The sequence below is a fragment of the Salvelinus alpinus genome, chromosome 29 (assembly GCF_045679555.1).
Source record: "Salvelinus alpinus chromosome 29, SLU_Salpinus.1, whole genome shotgun sequence".
NCBI classification, from domain to species: Eukaryota; Metazoa; Chordata; class Actinopteri; order Salmoniformes; family Salmonidae; genus Salvelinus; species Salvelinus alpinus.
This window is the reverse complement of record NC_092114.1, coordinates 29,394,268-29,416,879: the sequence shown is the minus strand read 5'-3', so window position 1 is coordinate 29,416,879 and position 22,612 is coordinate 29,394,268. Positions and strand designations below refer to the sequence as shown.

Sequence of the window (22,612 nt, the reverse complement as noted above, 5' to 3'; positions counted from 1 at the left end):
AACCGGTCTGCACTGATACACCACAATCTAGTACAGTAGACTCTGAGACAGGATTATTCCAAGGTGACCTTCGTGCTGCAGCTCATTCCTTTTAGTTACAAAACGATATCAGTGTTATCAGATTTACTCTTATCTGACAAGTACAGACTGTTTTCCTTCATTGTGTATTCAGTGCGCATGTGTGTGCGTACGTCTACAGTAGATTTCCTACACAAGTAAATCATTCTAAGTTTCTGCGTGACAGTGGTTCTTTTCTCCATTGTAATGACATTGAGGGATTACAGTTTCTCTCTGAGCCGTATATAGTGTGACTGCTCTCCCTCTTCTCTGATGCAGTGTGGATCTTTATGACCTTTGCTGCAAGCCCCTTCCAACTTTTTTCATTCTGTGTGTGTGTGTGTGTGCGCGCGCACACTTGCTCTCACTTGTTTGTACATTGCAGTAGAGCCCTTTACTCAACCTTTTTAATGTTTTTTTGGCACTTGCCTTAATCGTTCACAGGGTGCATTTGTTAATCTGCCTATCCTGTCAAGCTGTGAGGAGAATTGAGTGAGCATTGGAGGAGTTTGAACACGCTATCCTGTTATTTTTATACATTTTGTTACGTTACAGCCTTATTCTAAAATTGATTGAAGAGGAACATGTTTTATTTAATCTACACACAATACCTCATAATGGCATGGTGAATGTTTTGTTGAAATTTTAGCAAATGTATTAAAAAAAAATTATAAAAAAATATTTACATAAGTATTCAGACCCTTTGTTAAGAGATTCGAAATTGAGCTCAGGTGCTTCCTCTTTCCATTGATCATCCTTGATGTTTCTACAACTTGATTGGAGTCCACCTGTGGTAAATTCAATTGATTGGACATGATTTGGAAAAGCACACCTGTCTATATGAGGTCCCACAGTTGACAGTGCATATCAGAGCAAAAACCAAGCCATGAGGTCCAAAGAATTGTCCGTAGAGCTCCGAGACAGGATAGTGTCGAGGTACAGATCTGGGGAAGGGTACCAAAAAAAAATCTGCAGCATTGAAGGTCCCCAAGAACACAGTGGTTTCCATAATTCTTAAATGGAAGAAGTTTGGAATCACCGAGACTCCTAGAGATTCCTAGAGAACCATCCCTGCGGTGAAGCATGGTGGTGGCAGCATCATGCTGTGGGGATGTTTTTCAGCGGCAGCGACTGGTAGACTAGTCAGGATCGAGGGAAAGATGAATGGGGCGAAGTACAGAGATCCTTGATGAAAACCTGCTCCAGAGTGCTCAGGACCTCAGACTGGGGTGAAGGTTCACCTTCCAACAGGACAACGACCCTAAGCACACAGCCAAGACAATGCAGGAATGGCTTCGGAACAGGTCTCCAAATGTCCTTGAGTGGCCCAGCTAGAGCACGGACTTGAACCCGATTGAACATCGCTGGAGAAACTTGAAAAGAGCTCTACAGCGACGCTCCCCATACAACCTGACAGCGCTTGAGAGGATCTGTAGAGAAGAATGGGGGGAAACTCCACAAATACAGGTGTGCCAAGCTTGTAGCATCATACCCAAGGCTGTAATTGCTGCTAAAGGTACTTCAACAAAGTACTGAGTAAATGGTGTGAATACTTATGTAAATGTTATATTTCATATGTTTTTACTTTGTCTTTATGGGGTATTGTGTGTAGATTGCTGAGAATTATATATATATTTTTAAATCAATTTTAGAATAAGGCCGTAACGTAACAATGTGAAAAAGTCAAGGGGTCTGAAGCTGGTTGAGGAGAATGCAAAGCTGTCATCAAGGCAAAGGGTGGCTACTTTGAAGAATCTCAAATGTAAAATATATTTTGATTTGTTTAACCCTTACTACATGACTCCATAGATGTGTTATGTCATAGTTTTGTCTTCACTATTATCCTACAATGTAGAAAATAGTAAAAATAAAGAAACCCTTCAATGAGTAGGTATGTCCAAACATTTGACTGTGTGTGTGTAAATTCCACACTCCTGTAAGGTCGTGGTCACACTAGCATCAGGCCCCGTGTGTGCACTGCGGCCAGGTCACCCGTGGTCAGTGCAAGGAGGCAGTGGAGTCCCAGAGGCTTTCTATTGTAGCCTCACATTGTGTGATCACACCTAGAGAAGAGGAAGGGAAGGGCTGTTGTCACCCTCCTAGAGAGCTCTGGCTCCAGACCTGTTTGTGTTCACTATCTCTGATTGCGTAGTTCCTGTTTGGAGACCAGAGATGTCGAGATCTCTCTCACAATCTATTATGAAAGAATTAGGGTTTAGGGTAGGGTGAAAGCTCTAGTGTGGTGGGTAAGCAAAAGCATCAAACCATTTGAAGACCACAACCAATGCAGCTAATAATAAGTTCCTCAGGTGCTGGTTATGGAGTGGTCCATAGTACATTATGTAATAATTTGTCTCCATTTACTATCAGTCGATTATATTACTGCGAAATAGTCTCCCATCTCTGGGTGGACTCTCTGCTGTCTGTTATCAGTTTAGTCTCGTCGGTCATCCCTGCCTTCTCTCGTTTATGCACTTTGTCATTCTCTCCCTCTTTTTATGGACTGGGTGCTCCTGTGAACCACCACCACCTCATCAGTCCCTAGCAGAGAAGAACGAGAGGCTAACGTTGATGTTTTTTTTTCTTCTACTTATATTAGCGGATGTGGCGTTGCATAATGGGTCAAAGTCAGAACAGATGCAACGGCAGTGTTGTGTAATGTTAATAATAACTGCTGGAAAACAGCCAACCTACTGTGCTTGAGACGTGTTTGGGAGTAGAGAGTGGCAGGGCACGAATCCTGCTAGTCGCAAGGTCTCCAGTCCACTTCTCCAGTCACATCCACAGTGACTGAGCTGTATGCTAGAATTAGAAAATCAGTCTAGGCTTAGCTGTCCTGTCTGTCTCCTGATATAAACTCAGCAAAAAAAGAAACGTCCTCTCACTGTCAACTGCGTTTATTTTCAGCAAACTTAATGTGTAAATATTTGTATGAACATAAGATTCAACAACTGAGACAAACTGAACAAGTTCCACAGACATGTGACTAACAAAAATGGAATAATGTGTCCCTGAACAAAGGGGGGGTCAAAAGTAACAGTCAGTATCTGGTGTGGCCACCAGCTGCACTATGTACTGCAGTGCATCTCCTCCTCATGGACTGCACCAGATTTGCCAGTTCTTGCTGTGAGATGTTACCCCACTCTTCCACCAAGGCACCTGCAAGTTCCCAGACATTTCTGGGGGGAATGTCCCTAGCCCTCACCCTCCGATCCAACAGGTCCCAGACGTGCTCAATGGGATTGAGATCTGGGCTCTTCGCTGGCCATGGCAGAACACTGACATTCCTGTCTTGCAGGAAATCACGCACAGAACGAGCAGTATGGCTGGTGGCATTGTCATGCTAGAGGGTCATGTCAGGATGAGCCTGCAGGAAGGGTACCACATGAGGGAGGAGGATGTCTTCCCTGTAACGCACAGCGTTGAGATTTCCTGCAATGACAACAATCTCAGTCCGATGATGCTGTGACACATCGCCCCAGACCATGATGGACTCCAAATCGATCCCGCTCCAGAGTACAGGCCTCGGTGTAACGCTCATTCCTCCGACGATAAACGTGAATCCGACCATCACCCCTTGCGATACAACTGCGACTCATCAGTGAAGAACACTTTTTGCCAGTCCTGTCTGGTCCAGTGACGGTGCGTTTGTGCCCATAGGCGACGTTGTTGCCGGTGATGTCTGGTGAGGACCTGCCTTACAACAGGCCTACAAGCCTTCGGTCCAGCCTCGCCGCAGTAGGCTGAGAGTCTGAGCACTGATGAAGGGCTTGTGCGTTCCTTATGTAACTCGGGCAGTTGTTTCCATCCTGTACCTGTCCCGCAGGTGTGATGTTCGGATGTACCGATCCTGTGCAGGTGTTGTTACACGTGGTCTGCCACTGCGAGGACGATCAGCTGTCCGTCCTGTCTCCCTGTAGCTCTGTCTTAGGCGTCTCACAGTACGGACATTGCAATTTATTGCCCTGACCACATCTGCAGTCCTCATGCCTCCTTGCAGCATGCCTAAGGCACATTCACGCAGATGAGCAGGGACTCTGGGCATCTTTCTTTTGGTGTTTTTCAGAGTCGGTAGAAAGGCCTCTTTAGTGTCCTAAGTTTTCATAACTGTGACCTTAATTGCCTACCGTCTGTAAGCTGTTAGTGTCTTAACGACCGTTCCACAGGTGCATGTTCATTCATTGTTTATGGTTCATTGAACAAGCATGGGAAACAGTGTTTAAACTTTTTCAATGGAGATCTGTGAAGTTATTTGGATTTTTACAAATTATCTTTGAAAAACAGGGTCCTGAAAAAGGGACGTTTTCTTTTTTTGCTGAGTTTATATGAATGTACTGGACCCCTGGTTCCAGAACTAACTGTGAAGGGGAGGTTGATGAGTCGAGAGGTGAAGATAACAGATTCCACAGCATTCTGGATCTGCGGGTTGAGGGGCCTAACGTGAGAAACGTTTCCCCAGGCTGTTGCGTGGTGGTAGAGAGCGGCAGTCCACTGCCCTGTGGGTGGTGCTGTCTTAGGGAGGGATTAAGGGCCCAGTGCAGCACCTAGGTGGAGTGAGCACCTATGGGACCTGGCACCAGGTGAAGTAGAGACCACAACTCAGACCTTCATATTGATTGATTGCCCTGATGCAGAAAATGCTAATTGGGGATGGGGCTTCTTGCAGAAGGATGATGTGAGCAGTGTACTAGGGGGAGAGGGAGGAGGTATGGAATTTAATAATACACCATTGAGAAGCCTGACTGAATCTGTGGTTGGCCACTCACCATCTTGTAGGACCACAAATTCTGAAATCATGTCGTGTCAAAGATCCCCTCAGCCAATCTCATTCCCAACGCCTTCTCAACATTTGCTGCATCACATGACGTAAGTCTGTCACAACTACGCAGAACCAACTCATTTAGGGCCGTTATTATTACTGCCACCTACATTTGCCACATATCGTGATTGTGTCTTACATCATAACTGTTATCCCACCAGATTATCTTCATTCATGGAGTACATGTGGGCCACAGCAACCCACCATGTAACCGGCCCAGTTTCACAAATACTTTATGAAAGAATGCAATCTGTTGAAAGGTTCTTTTTTAAATTTATTTATTTTTTCATCGGCGTGGAGCTAAGCTTGTGGAGGCCTCTGCAGCAGCGTTTCACAAATAGAAACCCCCCTGCCTATGCAACCTCATTTCGCGGCCTCTTTTTAGGATTACTAGGTCTGTGTTGATTACCTAGCACATAGAGAGCCTCTTCACAATAGGCATAAAATACACTAGACTACATGTTTTAGCCCGGAGAAAATGGAGTCTCATTTTTCACTGCCGTAGATGTAATTATCTAATTAAAGTTAATCAGCCTTGATCAATACTGTGTACAGGGGGCCATAAAACACTACCTGGTTGACATTGGAGCCTGAAGATGTGCAGTAAAACATGAGGCGCTGTGAAATATTTCCATAATGGACATAATGTAACAGTGGCGTGTGTTATCCCATCTGTGAAATAGGCCTGTGAAATACCTCTTCTGTTACAACTGTAGTCCATAGTCTAAGCCCTCCGTTGAAGATAAAAACAATTATAAATCCCATTATCAAATGAGGTTTCTCTGGGGCCTATTTGTTTTAAACAAGTCTGAATGAGTCAGTGAACGAATGAGGAATGTTCAGTTTATTCATTTAGTTAATAGACAGCAGTGAGAGAGACATGAAAACAGTGTGTGTGTACAGCAGGATGGGGAGAGACGGAGAGAATAGTGCTTTGCCCTTTTTTATTACGCTATCTAGTGGGCTAGAAAAACAATTAGAAAGTAAATGGATGAATGTTTACGAGAGCATGGAACCTACTTTACTATCTCTGCACCAATGTGTTTGTATATAACATCTCCTGGGATTGTAATTTTTATTTTTGTAATTGCTCCTGTGCACAGACAGATTTTTCACGTAGTCAGCTCAGGGATTCGAACCAGCAACCTTTCAGTTACTGGCCCAACGCTCTTAACCACTAGGCTACCTGCCACCCATAGTTCAGTCTCCTTTGCCCCCGCTGCTATTCTCTGCATAATAAATGATTTGCATGCATCTGAAATGGCACCCTATTCCCTAGTCCACTACTTTAGATTAGAGACGCTGTGTATAGTGCACTATGTAAGGAATAGTGTGCCATTTCAGACATATCCATTGAAGTTAATCACATGGTGCTTCAGGGGAAAAGACTGAGTCATGTTATGTGTTGTAGAGACAGGAGCATCCTGGATATGGACGGAGGCCCTCTGTGTTTACTCATAACGTTTGTGGTTGTTGTGTAAATAATGCATTGGCCTCTCTATTACCAGAACTGTGTGTGTGTACTATCATATGGCTAATAATAACACACAAGTCAGCTTGGATAACAGAGATTAAATCACCACTGTTTTATTGATGCATCCATGTGTCTTACACCATCTTTCTGTCTCATTTTCTCTCTCCAGCATCAAGTTACTGGCAGTCCAAGATCTGGTTGATCGGGAGGCCCTTGACAAGGTACAGTGTAGCAATCCCTTACTTCACCTACTAGATAAAATACCGTTTCTTATTGATTTGGGGAGCAAAGCTCTGTGTACCTATTAGTCCACCAGTACAGATCATCTTTATGTTCGTGATAATAATGAGATGCTCTTGACAGTAAAAACATGTAGCGATCCTCCCTCGATTGCTGTCTCTCTCACCCACTTAACCTTCTGTTCTTTCTCAATTAAGCATAATTCTCTTTCTCTCTCGATCACTCTTTCTCCCTCCGCTCTCTCTCTCACACTCACACAGCTGTTACTAAAAGTCTGCTCCAGCACTGATATAAACACCAATATCATCTAGACACTGGCCAACATTTACTTGTAAACACACAAATGATCTTCAGACTAGATCTGATCTGTTATCTATACGTCTATCCATTTAACTGAGTGCATATTCACCAAACATCACCGTCCGATTGCTTCATTATCGTACATCAGGCAGCCCCTAGATATGACCTTCTCTGATTCTGTCTACAGCTACATTCTCCTGACCTCATTACCAAAGTAGAGCACATATGTGCATAGAGAACCCCTAATGGGTTGACGACATTACATAACATCCAGTAATGGAGAAGCAGGTATTCTAGCGGTATACAGCAGCATACCAGGGCAGTGTCTCCCATCTCTATCTCCTCACACTCGTGAAGAAGACACCCTCTCCCTTTCTCCACACCTACCGTAGCAACTACTGACTTATTTATAGCGGTGAAAGCACAGGAGAGTGGCTTCACAGTTCACACTAAATGTTTGCCTTGAAATAGAACATAGTTTACACCGAGGGAGAGAGAGACCGTATGTGATGTGTTCCTGGAGAGAGAACTAGGTCGGCAGAGCTGCTGTCTCTCAGAGAGAGTTACAGAGAGAAAGGTCCTCTCTAAAGAGAGGGATTGATAGTTTCTCTCTAAAGAGAGGAGGGAAGGGAGCTGAAAGGAAAATACAGGCGGAAGGAAGGGGGTTGCTCTATGAAGAGCAATTATCCATCGATGCCTCTTTCCGCTCGTCTTCCACATATAAAATGTTCTCTCCCTCCCTCTATCTCTGCAGTGCAGGCAGTCAGTGAGTCATGAAGTGTGAACGGTTCTGATTTCACACCATGTCCAAACCCAAAGGCTACGCAGGCTGCTCTAACATCACATCTGTCCTCCTTGTCTTATTCCCACAACTAATTCATCAACTCCCTGCAGGGATTATTTAACTCTCCAATAGAATTACACAAATTGAATGTTAGATAAAATTCCAAAACTGAAATTACTTTCTTTTTTCACCTTTTATTTAACCAGGTAGGCCAGTTGAGAACAAGTTCTCATTTACAACTGCGACCTGGCCAAGAGGGCAAAGCAGTGCAACACAAACAACACAGAGTTACACATGGAATAAACAAACGTACAGCCAATAACACAATAGAAAAGTCTATATACAGTGTGTGCAAATGTAGTAAGATTAGGGAGGTAAGGAAATAAATAGGCCATAATGGTTTCATAACTTCCAGTTGAGTGTTCCCCCCTATAATCAGACAAAACCAGATTTAACTGTAGATGCATACAGTGCATTCAGAAAGTATTCAGACCTCTTGACCTTTTCCACATTTTGTTATGTTACAGCCTCATTCTAAATTTAAAAAAATTACTATCTACATGTAATACCCCGTAATGAGAAAGCGAAAACATGTTTTTAGAATTTCTTGCAAATTTATTACAAATAAAAAACGGATAGCTTATTTACATAAGTATTCAGACCCTTTTGCTATGAGACTCGAAATTGAGCTCAGGTGCATCCGGTTTCCATTGATCATGTTTGATGTTTCTACAACGTGATTGGAGTCCACCTGTGATAAATTCAAATGATTGTTCATGATTTGGAAAGGCACACACCTGTCTATATAAGGTCTCACAGTTGACAGTGCATGTCAGAGCAAAAACCAAGCCATGAAGTCGAAGGAATTGACCGTAGAGCTGACAGGATTGTGTCGAGGCACAGATCTGGGGAAGGGTACCAAAAAATGTCTGCAGCATTGACGGTCCCCAAGAACACAGTGGCCTACATCATTCTTAAATGGAAGTAATTTGGAACTACCAAGACTGAGCAATCGGGGAGAAGGGCCTTGGTCAGGGAGGTGACCAAGAACCAAATGGTCACTCTGACAGAGCTCCAGAGTTCCTCCGTGGAGATGGTTGACCTTCTGGAAGGTTCTTCCATCTCTGCAGCACTCCACCAGTTAGGCCTTTATGGTAGAGTGGCCAGACAAAAGCCACTCCTCAGTAAAAAGCACATGACAGCCCACTTGGAGTTGCCAAAAGGAACCTAAAGGACTCTGACCATGAGAAATAAGATTCTCTGGTCTGATGAAACCATGATTGAACTCTTTGGCCTGAATGCCAAGTGTCACGTCTGGAGAAAACCTGACACCATCCCTACGGTGAAGCAGGGTGGTGGTAGTATCATGCTGTGGGATGTTTTTCAGTAGCAGGGACTGGGAGGCTAGTCAGGATCGAGGGAAAGATGAACGGAGCAAAGTACAGAGATGTTTGATGAAAACCTGCTCCAGAGCTCGCAGGACCTCAGACTGGGGCAACAATTCACTTGCCAACAGGACAACAACCCTAAGTACACAGCCAAGACAACGCAGGAGTGGCTTCGGGACAAGTCTGAATGTCCTTAAGTGGCCCAGCAAGAGCCCGGACTTGAACCCAATTGAACATCTCTGGAGAGACCTGAAAATAGCTGTGCAGCGACGCTCCTCATCCAACCTGACAGAGCTTGAGGCTCTGCAGAAAAGAATGGGAGAAACTCTCCAAATAAAGGTGGCCAAGCTTGTAGCATCATACCCAAGAAGACTCCAGGCTGTAATTGCAGATTGAACTGTTGCCTCCAGGGGTGATGGCACTACTACTGGACAAACCCCCAACACAAATACATTATTTGATTGGCTTTGTATCTGTCATCATTTGTTTACCTTTAATCTCTGCAAATATCGTCAACACATCTTATGAGGTGTCCATCTGTGATGCAGCATCACACACCACACGCTATGACACTATGACTAAAGCAGCAGTTTGAGTTGGCATATTTACTGACAGTTGACATTTTTCACTGTTTAGTCACTCTAAGCATGTGTAGCAGTCTCGGTCACTGTTTTCTTGTTCTGTTTTGTAGTTAAGGAACCTTCTGTGGTTTATGGTGAATTACTGAGCAATGATTCATTTTTTCCCTAAAAGATTACTCTTGGTGTTCTTCTAGTTGTTTACCAGGCGTTTTGCTAGTGTAAGGTTCTAAACAACTTGACTGTCAACCTGAGTTACATTAGGGCTGAGGCTGACTGGCAGTAGGGACTTTCACATACACATTTTCTTAGCCCAGTGCTATCATTAAACCTAAGTTAAATCTGATCAAGGGGACTTAACCTTGTTTCACACAAGCACTTGTTAACCCTGGGCTAACCAAACAACAATCAGTAGTAGAGTAACATGGAGGTAACCATCATCTAGTCAGTTGGTTACATCACAACACACACACACACACTATTTACAATTTTCACCCTTACGAACACACCCCCACAATATTGCTGTCTATCTTCCCGTTTCACACTCCCACACATTTCCTTTTGTTTTCTTTCCCTCAGACTAGTACTGTATTTATCTATTGTGTAACAGTAGTGAAACGTGATAGTCGTGTGGATTTGCTATGCTTCCTTATTTCCATGACAACAAGTAACTATTTGGAATAAAGCACTCACTGCTGCTAAAACATCCAATGTCTCCATGGTGACCAGGTACAGTGTTTTATGGCCCCCTGTCCACAGTATTGATCAAGGCTGATTAACTTTAATTAGGGCCGCCCCCTTTTGAAGGCCCTTGGATCAACCAGGGGGAGGGCTCAGTCAGTCTCAACTTACTGTTGCGAGTTACAATAGGTGCAATTTAACTGCCAAGGGGGGCACCCATAGATTTTGTTGTTGTCAGTGACTAAGATGTCATTAAAAACTGCAAACATTTCTCTCCGCCCTATGGCAAAATGTGTAGAGTTGCAGGAAACTTGCTTTAAAACCCCCAAAAATTGACACCCCGTGGCAAAATGTGTACAATTACACAAAATGAACTCGTAAAAGGAGTTTTCTACGGTGTGGTTTGGCGGCGCAACTGCCATCCGCAGTTCCGATTTTTCTTTTGTGGCCCCCACCCCATCAAAGTTTCCCATCATTGTGCTAGATTAGTGGTTCCCAAACCTTTTATAGTCCCTTACCCCTTCAAACATTCAACCTCCAGCTACGTACCCCCTCTAGCACCAGGGTCAGCGCACTCTCAAATGTTGTTTTTTGCCATCATTGTAAGCCTGCTACACACACACACACTATACAATACATTTATTAAACATAAGAATGAGTGAGTTTTTGTCACAACCTGGCTCGTGGGAAGTGACAAAAAGCTCTTATAGGACCAGGGCACAAATAATATAATAGTCAATAATTTTTCTCTTTATTTAGCAATCTTACATATAAAACCTTTTGTTCATCAAATTATGAATAACTCGCCACAGGTTAATGAAAAGGGTGTGCTTGAAAGGATGCTCATAACTCTGCAATGTTGTATTGGAGAGAGTCTGTCTTAAATAATTTCCCACACACAGTCTGTGCCTGTGTAACCGATGTGAAATAGCTAGCTAGTTAATGGTGGTGCGTGCTAATAGCGTTTCAATCGGTGACGTTACTCGATCTGAGACCTTGAAGCAGTTGTTTCCCTTGCTCTGCACAACCTGGGCTCGAACCAGGGACCCTCTGCACAGGGGCTTTTGTGGAGCGATTGGTAACGATGCTTCGATCGTGGCTGTTGTCGATGTGTGCAGAGGGTCCCTGGTTCGAGCCCAGGTTGTGGCGAGGAGAGGGACGGAAGCTATACTGTTACACCTGTATTTCGTTTTCATGCTAGTGAGGGCCGAGAATCTATTCTCACATAGGTACGTGGTTGCAAAGGGCATCCATGTCTTAACAGCACGATTTGCCAAGACAGGATACTCTGACCGCAGCCCAATCCAGAAATCTGGCAGTGGCTTTTGATTTAAATTCAATTTTCAGAGAACCGCTTGTTGCAATTTCGATGAGGCTCTCTTGTTCAGATATCGGTAAGTGGACTGGAGGCAGGGCATGAAAGGGATAATGAATCCAGTTGTTTGTCGTCCGTTTCGAGAAAGTAATTGCGCACCCAGACACTCCGGTGCTTCACTATATCACATTTGATGGTGTCCGTAAGCTTGATGTCATTTGCACACAAAAAATCATACAATGATGGAAAGACCTGTGTGTTGTCCTTGTTAATGCAGACAGAAAAGTTGTCCAACTTCTTAATCATAGCCTCAATTTTGTCCCGCACATTGAATATAGTTGCGGAGAGTCCCTGTAATCCTAGATTCAGATCATTCTGGCGAGAGAAAACATCACCCAGATAGGCCAGTCATGTGAGAAACTCGGTATCATGCAAGCGGTCAGACAAGGGAAAATTATGGTGTGTAAAGAAAACTTTAAGCTTGTCTCTCAATTAAAAAAACGTGTCAATACTTTGCCCCTTGATAACCAGCACACTTCTTCTGTATGTTGTTAAAGCATTAAATGGTCGCTGCTCATATCATTGCTTAATGCAGAAAATACACATATTCAGGGGCCTTGCTTTAACAAAGTTAACCATTTTCACTGTAGTGTCCAAAACATCTTTCAAGCGGTCAGGCATTCCCTTGGCAGCAAGAGCCTCTCGTGGATGATGCAGTGTACCCAAGTGGCGTCGGGAGCAACTGCTTGCACGCGCATTACCACTCCACTATGTCTCCCTGTCATGGCTTTTGCACCATCAGTACAGATACCAACACATCTTGACCACCAAAGTCCATTTGATGTCACAAAGCTGTCCAGTACTTAAAAAATATCCTCATGTTGTCCTTGTTTCCAGTGGTTTGCAGAAGAGGATGTCTTCCTTAATTGACCCCCCCATAAATGTAACATGACATATACCAGGAGCTGTGCCAGGCCCGCCACGTCTGTTGACTCATCCAGCTGTAACGCATTTAATTCACTGGCTTGTATGCGAAGCAGTAATTGTTTCAAAACATCTCCTGCCATCTCACTGATGCGTCGTGAAGCAGTGTTTGATGAAATCATTGTCCATATAGTTATTTTTTTGGGGCCTTTTTCCCCAGCATTTTCCCAGCCATATCCGCGGCAGCAGGAAGAATTAAGTCCTCCACAATAGTATGGGGCTTGCCTGTCCTAGCCACTCGGTAACTCACCATATAAGACGCTTCTAGACCCTTCCTATTAATGGTATCTGTTGCTTTTGTACGTCTTACTACTTACTATACATGTCTTACTATTTTTTCAAATTGTCATGTTTCTAAATGTCTGCGCAAGAGTGAAGGTTTCCAGTGAGAGTGTAATGTGATTGGATGTTAATTATTTGACTAGGCTACCTGTATTTGACATTATGTTATTTCGCTGAACACCAGATGGTTTCATTTTATTTTTGGCAGTGAAACGAGGCTATTCAGGCGAGGGGGACAAAACCCTCATCCAAATGTATAGCCCCTTTGGAAAATATAAATGTACTGTTTGAAAATGTGAAGGGTAAAAAAATTGTGAATCACATTTTTATTTTGCGTAGACCCGATGGCATTGCGTACCCCAGTTTGGGAATACCTGTGCTAGATGATTACATTCGCAGGTCTCGGGAGCTGTGCCAAGGCCTCCTCTATACCCACGTCTTGGTTCATCCCTGGTTGAATTATGGCTGTGTGTTTATTGTTCCTGGGTAGAGCTGCCTTCCATCCATCCTCATCTCCCTCCACTTCTGTCGGATCCAGGCAACATGGCGATAGTAAATCTTGCTTGTTTTCTTCCGGCTGCCATTTTGAAACTTTTGTTATTAGCATCATTTATGGTGGGCTACTTGGCGCTGTGTCAGTCTGAGTTGGTTCTTGACATTAATGGGGCCGACAGGAGAGGATGATGGGGTATTTATTGATGGTAGTCACACTGCGGTAAAGACCCTCTGCTTTCTTGGTTCCCCATGGGAATGCTAATAATATAATAATCCAAGATGGCGTAGCAGTCGGACGTGTCTTTGTCATGTCCTGTCCCGTGTAAATAGTCTTCGTATTTTTCGTGTACATTTCGTATATATTTTAATTTCACTTTCCATCTAGGAACTGAATATACATTCCTACAATTCCGCCTCACCCAATGTGGTACGGACCTGCTATTTTTTTTATACTTTAGAACCGTAACCCCAATCAGAAGCTAGCCAGATAACTAGCTACTAGCTAGTAGTCAGTTAGCCACTGCTGCGGTCTTCACCCTCAACTCGGACACAGCCAGCTTCAATACCGGGCCAATACCTGCCAGTCTGCAAGCGCGATATCAACCCAGAGCATATAGGACTGCTTTTTCTCTACCACATCACCGGATTCCTGACGCAAGCTCTGGACAATTACACCGTATCATCACAGCTAGCTAGCTGCAACCGAGTGGCTACTACTGGCTAACACCTCTGTCCCGAAGCAAGCACCAGTTAGCCTTGAGCTAGCCTCGAGCTAGGCCCATCTGCCGGCTAGCTGAAGAGGTCTACCAGCGAATTCTTGGGCTACAATACCAGCTACAAGCTAATTTAGCCATTTTTTTGCCGCTGCTAGTAGCTTTTACCTTCTGCACAGACACCAGCCCTGTTATTAGCCTGGATATTACTCACCAATTTACCAGCATCGGACTGTCTCTCGACAACAACGCCGGATTCCTGCCGTAATCCCTGAGCCACTACTTCTGATCCTCACAGCTAGCTTGCAGCTAGCGCTGCTAGCGCCACTGCCACGAAGCTAGCACCAGTTAGCAAACACAATTCTACAATTCACAACCTCTCTTTCGCCATCGCCATCTGGCTTGGATTCTCTGTCGACACGACCACGTCTGAGCAGACCCCCTCCGTCTGAGCAGACCACCCCCCGGGCTACTAACTTTAAACGCCGCGTGCTAGCTTAGTGGAGGCCTCCCTGCTCCATCTACGGCTGCCCCCTGGACACTATGATCACTTGGCTACATAGCTGATGCATGCTTGACTGTCCATTAATTCACGGTACTCCATTCTGTTTATTTGTGTTTTATCTGTCGGCTCTGTGCTTTAACTCAGGATCTGTGTGTAGTTAATCCGACCCTCTCTGCCTAGTCGTCGCCATTTTTACCTGTTGTTGCTGTGTTAGACTAGCACCCTGTTATTGCTGCTGTTATTTTACCTGTTGTTTTAGCTAGCTCTCCCAATCAAGACCTGCAATCACTTTATGCCTTATTGTATGTCTCTCTCAAATATCAATATGCCTTGCATACTGTTGTTCAGGCTAGTTATCATTATCATTGTTTTGGTTTGCAATGGACCCTGTAGTTCCACTCTCCGTACCTCTGATACCTCCTTGGTCCCACCCCCCACACATGCGGTGACCTCACCCATTGAGACCAGCATGTCCAGAGATACAACCTCTTATCATCACCCAGTGCCTGGGCTTGCCTCCGCTGTACCCACGCCCCACCATACCCCTGTCTGCACATTATGCCCAGAATCTATTCTACCACGCCCATAAATCTGCTCCTTTTATTCTTTGTCCCCAACGCTCTAGGCGACCAGTTTTGATAGCCTTTAGCCGCACCCTCATCCTACTACTCCTCTGTTCCTCGGGTGATGTGGAGGTAAACCCAGGCCCTGCATGTCCCCAGTCACCCTCATTTGTTGACTTCTGTGATCGAAAAAGCCTTGGCCTCATGCATGTCAACATCAGAAGCCTCCTCCCTAAGTTTGCCTTACTCACCGCTTTAGCACACTCTGCCAACCCTGATGTCCTTGCCGTGTCCGAATCCTGGCTTAGGAAGGCCACCAAAAATTCTGAGATTTCCATACCCAACTATAACACTTTCCGTCAAGATAGAACTGCCAAAGGGGGAGGAGTTGCAATCTACTGCAGAGATAGCCTGCAAAGTTCTGTCATACTTTCCAGGTCTATGCCCAAACAGTTCGAACTTCTAATTTTAAAAATTAATCTCTCCAGAAATAAGTCTCTCACTGTTGCCGCCTGCTACCGACCCCCCTCAGCTCCCAGCTGTGCCCTGGACACCATCTGTGAATTGATCGCTCCCCATCTAGCTTCAGAGTTTGTTCTGTTAGGTGACCTAAACTGGGATATGCTTAACACCCCGGCAGTCCTACAATCCAAGCTTGATGCCCTCAATCTCACACAAATCATCAAGGAACCCACCAGGTACAACCCTAAATCCGTAAACATGGGCACCCTAATAGACATTATCCTGACCAACCTGCCCTCCAAATACACCTCTGCTGTCTTCAATCAAGATCTCAGCGATCACTGCCTCATTGCCTGTATCCGCCACGGGTCCGCGGTCAAACGACCACCCCTCATCACTGTCAAACGCTCCCTAAAACACTTCTGCGAGCAGGCCTTTCTAATCGACCTGGCCCGGGTACCCTGGAAGGATATTGACCTCATCCCGTCAGTTGAGGATGCCTGGTCATTCTTTAAATGTTACTTCCTCACCATATTAGACAAGCATGCTCCGTTCAAAAAATGCAGAACCAAGAACAGATATAGCCCTTGGTTCACTCCAGACCTGACTGCCCTCGACCAGCACAAAAACATCCTGTGGCGAACTGCAATAGCATCGAAGAGCCCCCGCGATATGCAACTGTTCAGGGAAGTCAGGAACCAATACACGGAGTCAGTCAGGAAAGCAAAGGCCAGCTTTTTCAAGCAGAAATTTGCATCCTGTAGCTCTAACTCCAAAAAGTTCTGGGATACTGTAAAGTCCATGGAGAACAAGAGCACCTCCTCCCAGCTGCCCACTGCACTGAGGCTAGGTAACACGGTCACCACCGATAAATCCGTGATAATCGAAGACTTCAACAAGCATTTCTCAATGGCTGGCCATGCCTTCCTCCTGGCGACTCCAACCTTGGCCAACAGCCCCGCCCCCTCCGCTGCTACTCGCCCAAGCCTCCCCAGCTTCTCCTTTACCCAAATCCAGATAGCAGATGTTCTGAAAGAGCTGGAAAACCTGGACCCATACAAATCAGCTGGGCTTGACAATCTGGACCCCCTATTTCTGAAACTGTCCGCCGCCATTGTCGCACCCCCTATCACCAGCCTGTTCAACCTCTCCTTCGTATCATCTGAGATCCCCAAGGATTGGAAAGCTGCCGCGGTCATCCCCCTCTTCAAAGGGGGAGACACCCTGGACCCAAACTGTTACAGACCTATATCCATCCTGCCCTGCCTATCTAAGGTCTTCGAAAGCCAAGTCAACAAACAGATCACTGACCATCTCGAATCCCACCGTACCTTCTCCGCTGTGCAATCCGGTTTCCGAGCCGGTCATGGGTGCACCTCAGCCACGCTCAAGGTACTAAACGATATCATAACCGCCATCGATAAAAGACATTACTGTGCAGCCGTCTTCATCGACCTGGCCAAGGCTTTCGACTCTGTCAATCACCATATTCTTATCGGCAGACTCAGTAGCCTCGGTTTTTCTAATGACTGCCTTGCCTGGTTCACCAACTACTTTGCAGACAGAGTTCAGTGTGTCAAATCGGAGGGCATGTTGTCCGGTCCTCTGGCAGTCTCTATGGGGGTACCACAGGGTTCAATTCTCGGGCCGACTCTTTTCTCTGTATACATCAATGATGTTGCTCTTGCTGCGGGCGATTCCCTGATCCACCTCTATGCAGACGACACCATTCTATATACTTCCGGCCCTTCCTTGGACACTGTGCTATCTAACCTCCAAACGAGCTTCAATGCCATACAACACTCCTTCCGTGGCCTCCAACTGCTCTTAAACGCTAGTAAAACCAAATGCATGCTTTTCAACCGTTCGCTGCCTGCACCCGCACGCCCGAATAGCATCACCACCCTGGACGGTTCCGACCTAGAATATGTGGACATCTATAAGTACCTAGGTGTCTGGCTAGACTGCAAACTCTCCTTCCAGACTCATATCAAACATCTCCAATCCAAAATCAAAGCAAGAATCGGCTTTCTATTCCGCAACAAAGCCTCCTTCACTCACGCCGCCAAACTTACCCTAGTAAAACGGACTATCCTACCGATCCTCGACTTCGGCGATGTCATCTACAAAATAGCTTCCAATACTCTACTCAGCAAACTGGATGCAGTTTATCACAGTGCCATTCGTTTTGTTACTAAAGCACCTTATACGACCCACCACTGCGACCTGTATGCCCTAGTCGGCTGGCCCTCGCTACATGTTCGTCGTCAGACCCACTGGCTCCAGGTCATCTACAAGGCTATGCTAGGTAAAGTGCCGCCTTATCTCAGTTCACTGGTCACGATGGCTACACCCACCCGCAACACGCGCTCCAGCAGGTGTATCTCACTGATCATCCCTAAAGCCAAAACCTCATTTGGACGCCTTTCCTTCCAGTTCTCTGCTGCCTGCGACTGGAACGAATTGCAAAAATCTCTGAAGTTGGAGACTTTTATCTCCCTCAACAACTTTAAAAATCTGCTATCCGAGCAGCTAACCGATCGCTGCAGCTGTACATAGTCCATCTGTAAACTACCCACCCAATTTACCTACCTCACCCCCCATACTGCTTTTATTTATTTACTTTTCTGCTCTTTTGCACACCAGTATCTCTTCTTGCACATGATCATCTGATGATTTATCACTCCAGTGTTAATCTGCTAAATTGTAATTATTCGATTTATTGCCTACCTCATGCCTTTTGCACACATTGTATATAGATTCTCTTTTTTTTTCTACCATGTTATTGACTTGTTTATTGTTTACTCCATGTGTAACTCTGTTGTCTGTTCACACTGCTATGCTTTATCTTGGCCAGGTCGCAGTTGCAAATGAGAACTTGTTCTCAACTAGCCTACCTGGTTAAATAAAGGTGAAATAAAAATAAAAATAAAAAATGGGGAAGCTCCCCCTCCGGGACTTAGAGTAGACCTAGTAGCAGCTCAGCCAGGAAGAGAAGGAATGCAAGGCAGACTGTCTCCCATTCCATCGTTGATAAACTTCAGTGACCTTTCACACATTACAACACTACTGGTGTCTGGTGCACCCTGAAATACATTTGGTCACTTCCTTTTTCTGAGTATTTCCTGTAGAATACAGTACTACTTGAGGTAATTTCAAATTGTTTAATTTTTGGTCTAAAGGTATCATTTGAAGAGACATTTCAGTTTATATCTTCCACTTCATACTAAAACACTGCTCATTTAATTTTATGTATTTTAAATATCTTCTGTGGCTATTTTAAGAACAGACCGTAGAGGATAAATAAACATAGAGACAAAAATAGTGTTGACTGTAGTTGTGATGTACTGCTCTGTGTAGTCATACACACCTTACATCTATTGCAATGCCCACTTCATTAAAATGGAATGATGAGAATGTAGAATGACTAGTACACTATTTCTATGGTCTACTGTCCAGTCCGGTATTGTGTAATAATACGTACCCCTCTATTGTGTTGCAGTTCTGTGTGGAACTGAACCAGGGCTCGTTGGACAGCGTGAGGAAGTGGAGAGGACCACGGGGAGTCTGGAAGAGTACTGTCTCTGAGAAACCCACAGGACTGTTCAACAAGGTAGGGGTACTGATTACATCACTGCACTAAAAAATGTTTTCTTTCCCATTCTGTCGGTCTTTCTTGCTTCTCTCTTTCCAACTCTCTCCCGCTATTTCTCCCCCCCAACCCCTCTCTCACATCCCATCTGAAACAGACCACCCATCTCAATAGTTCACACAGCCATTATCAGTAAAACATTTACTAACCCTATACACTCTTGAACAACCTTTCTACACTCATTAAACAGAACCTACTAAGGGGTTGTTATCAGTGACCAGACGTAGCAAAATAGGTCACATGATCTCTAAGGCCTGCTGTAGGGATCAAAGGTCTAGTATAGTATGATTTAAAAGGTGGTTGATTTATGGGACCCTTTTTAGAGGACCTTTCAGTTCCCAGAATGTCTGTCTTAAACCACTAAGAATCTCTCTGAGAGGAGACACACACACACTCTGTCTTCCCGAACACCAGAAGGAGTAAATAGCTGTGTTTATCCTCAGAGGAAGTTAGTCCTGATATAGACCCTTGATATAAACTTGAGCTTTATTCTGTGGAGATGGCTCCAGTCAATAAGATGGATAGTACAGATGATGTGGAGGGGGGGGGGGTCGTAAACAAACCCTCCCCTCAGACATCTAGTACTGTCAGCCTCCCAGGCCTGTCCCCCCCTCTGTCCTCTAGTACTGTCAGCCTCCCAGCCCTGTCCCCCCCTCTGTCCTCTAGTACTGTCAGCCTCTCAGCCCTCACCTCCCCTCTGTCCTCTAGTACTGTCAGCCTCCCAGCCCTGTCCTCTAGTACTGTCAGCCTCCCAGCCCTGTCCTCTAGTACTGTCAGCCTCCCAGCCCTCCCTTTCCTAGTCCTGCCACTGCCAGCCTCTGCAGTTTGTCATTGTGTTGTTAAGATGCTCTGGAATGGAGCTATAACTCTTCTGCTGCCCTGATCTGTTCACTGCTGCCCTGATCTGTACGATTTCAATTTAGTTTTTATAATGGCTTTTTGTGGTGGGGTGGGATGTGTGTGTACACGATTTTGATTTGTTTTTAGTGTGTATGTTTGGTATCTGCCCTCTGCATATGGTTTAATACGCTCTACTGACTTGGCAGTAGGAAGATGTAGCCAGTGGTTATCATATCTGTCTGAGGCTCCACTGCAGTGCCCTTGTTCACTGGCCTTTCGGATCTGACACATCTCTCTCAGTATCAAACTGGGCCATCTGCCACTGGGTCTAGCTGTGATGCTGACCATGCCACTCTCTTACCCTGCTGTTACCCCCTGTTACCCCAGCACATGATACCCTCAGAGAGGCGTATTCCCTCCCTGGGTGAGAGAGGGCTCATTCAGCCAACAGAAAGGAGAACTGAGGATATCTACAGTATATGGGCCATATATCCCCAGCTCTTTATATTTAGAGGCTAACCAGGAAACACCCTTAGTGAATATAGTACAGAGGCTGAGCTCTGGCTTTGGGAAGTTCACTGAAGACTGAGTTGACTCCAATACTGGTTCAAGGGCATCCTGGAAGTTGAACTAGTGTTCTTTACTCCTATCTGTTGTCCTCCCTTCCCCCAGGGAGTCAGTTATTTGTCTGACTGTCTCCTGTTGTCCTCTCTCCTCCAGGGAGTCAGTTATTTGTCTGACTGTCTCCTGTTGTCCTCTCTCCTCCAGGGAGTCAGTTATTTGTCTGACTGTCTCCTGTTGTCCTCTCTCCTCCAGGGAGTCAGTTATTTGTCTGACTGTCTCCTGTTGTCCTCTCTCCTCCAGGGAGTCAGTTATTTGTCTGACTGTCTCCTGTTGTCCTCTCTCCTCCAGGGAGTCAGTTATTTGTCTGACTGTCTCCTGTTGTCCTCTCTCCTCCAGGGAGTCAGTTATTCTGGGTTCCTGTGGGACAGCTCTTCTGGGATTCACCTGAAAGATGCTTCGGTCCTGGAGAGTCCTGTCGTCAACGGTAACTGGATGCACCCCCACCCCCGGCCATATCTCGCCCACTTTTATGTAAGTCAACAAGGAGTGTGTGTTTGGTGGGAACTCCCTAAACTGAAATTAGGAACAGAACGCATGAGTCATTTTATTGCCCCTATCAATACCATTATAACCATATAATGTCCTGCCAGAGAGACTAACATTATGTTAATGGTTAATATGTGACTAGGTTGGATCATTGGAGATGACAATGGTCAATGTCCACATGAGTGCTGGGGCTTGGGAGTCCAACGGTAGGAACCACCCCTCTGAGGAGGTCAAGGCCCACAGACTGACCTCCAGGATCCAGGACACACTGAAAGGTCAGTAGCTGAAGGTCACCCTATTCTGTCTTTTCTAACCTTACGTCCTCTTCATTTATTCTTACCATCTTTCTCTTCAGTGGTTTAATGTTTTATTTGAATTGACCTAGTTACAAAGCTAATGTAGCTACATTGCTAATGTCCATCTGTGGTTCATCTGTGTGACAGCTCAGAAGGGCCTGGTGGTGTTGGGAGACTTTGGCCTGCCCCCCCAGAGCAGTGAGCTGGACCAGCTGAGGAAGGAGAGGCTGAGCCCCCTGGTGCCCCCCAACATGTTCACCAACATCAGCACCCGCTCCCCCAAGGGCTCCCTCTGTCTGGACAACATCTGGGTCAGCAAGTCACTGAAGAAGATCTACGCAGGTACGTCTGTTTGATGTCTACTGATGTGACGGTGTAACTAGAAATGGTATGAACGCTACATATTCTAACTACAATAACATACCAATCTAACCATTGGCACATGAATGCTAGATTTGAATTTGTCTGTTAGTGTTATGAGCTTGGCTATGGAGTGATTTTAGTGCCACCAGGAATTGAATCTGAATGTGTTATCCTCTGACCTGTCTCAATGTGTGTGCTTCCCCCTGCAGGACACTGCCTGGTGGTGCGAGAGGGCCTGACCAATCCCTGGATACCTGACAACTGGTCGTGGGGCGGGGTGGTGTCCGACCATTGTCCTGTCATGGCCGAGTTCTACGTGGACGTGGCGCAGAAGGAGCTGAGAAACAGAGTTTCCGGGGTAGAGAGAGGAGAAAGTATGTCGAAACACGAGCGGTGACTGCGGCTCGCGGTCGCCACAGAGATACAGAAGGGAGATTGTGGCACGGTGAATGTGAAATCAGACTGACTTGACTTTGCCCTGAACTGGATCCGGCTTTGGCCTGGGTTTTGCAGTGGATCAAAGGGTGGATTTACCTGACGAATGTGAATTGAAGCACCGAGATTGCCTTTATAGTTTCCTTTATCAATGTACAGTAGAGACTACCATGACATTGTTTTGCAGTAAATAATTTAAAACTGATAGTGTGTGTTAGACATCAGTGTGCCAAAACATTTTTAAAATGTATATGAAATAAAAGGAAATGGACATTC

The 22,612-nt window shown here is 45.3% G+C and overlaps 1 protein-coding gene across 1 annotated transcript in view; it reads left to right on the top strand.

Annotated features, from left to right (window-relative positions):
- The window catches only part of LOC139558402 (endonuclease/exonuclease/phosphatase family domain-containing protein 1-like), a 28,612-nt gene extending 6,000 nt beyond the window's left edge, over positions 1-22,612 (top strand). Inside the window, exons 2-7 of the mRNA XM_071373500.1 lie at positions 6,520-6,571; positions 19,143-19,253; positions 21,093-21,227; positions 21,385-21,517; positions 21,686-21,880; positions 22,111-22,612. Of these exons, the coding sequence (XP_071229601.1) occupies positions 6,520-6,571; positions 19,143-19,253; positions 21,093-21,227; positions 21,385-21,517; positions 21,686-21,880; positions 22,111-22,298 (814 nt within the window). The 3' untranslated portion in view covers positions 22,299-22,612. The remainder of the gene's footprint in view (positions 1-6,519; positions 6,572-19,142; positions 19,254-21,092; positions 21,228-21,384; positions 21,518-21,685; positions 21,881-22,110) is intronic.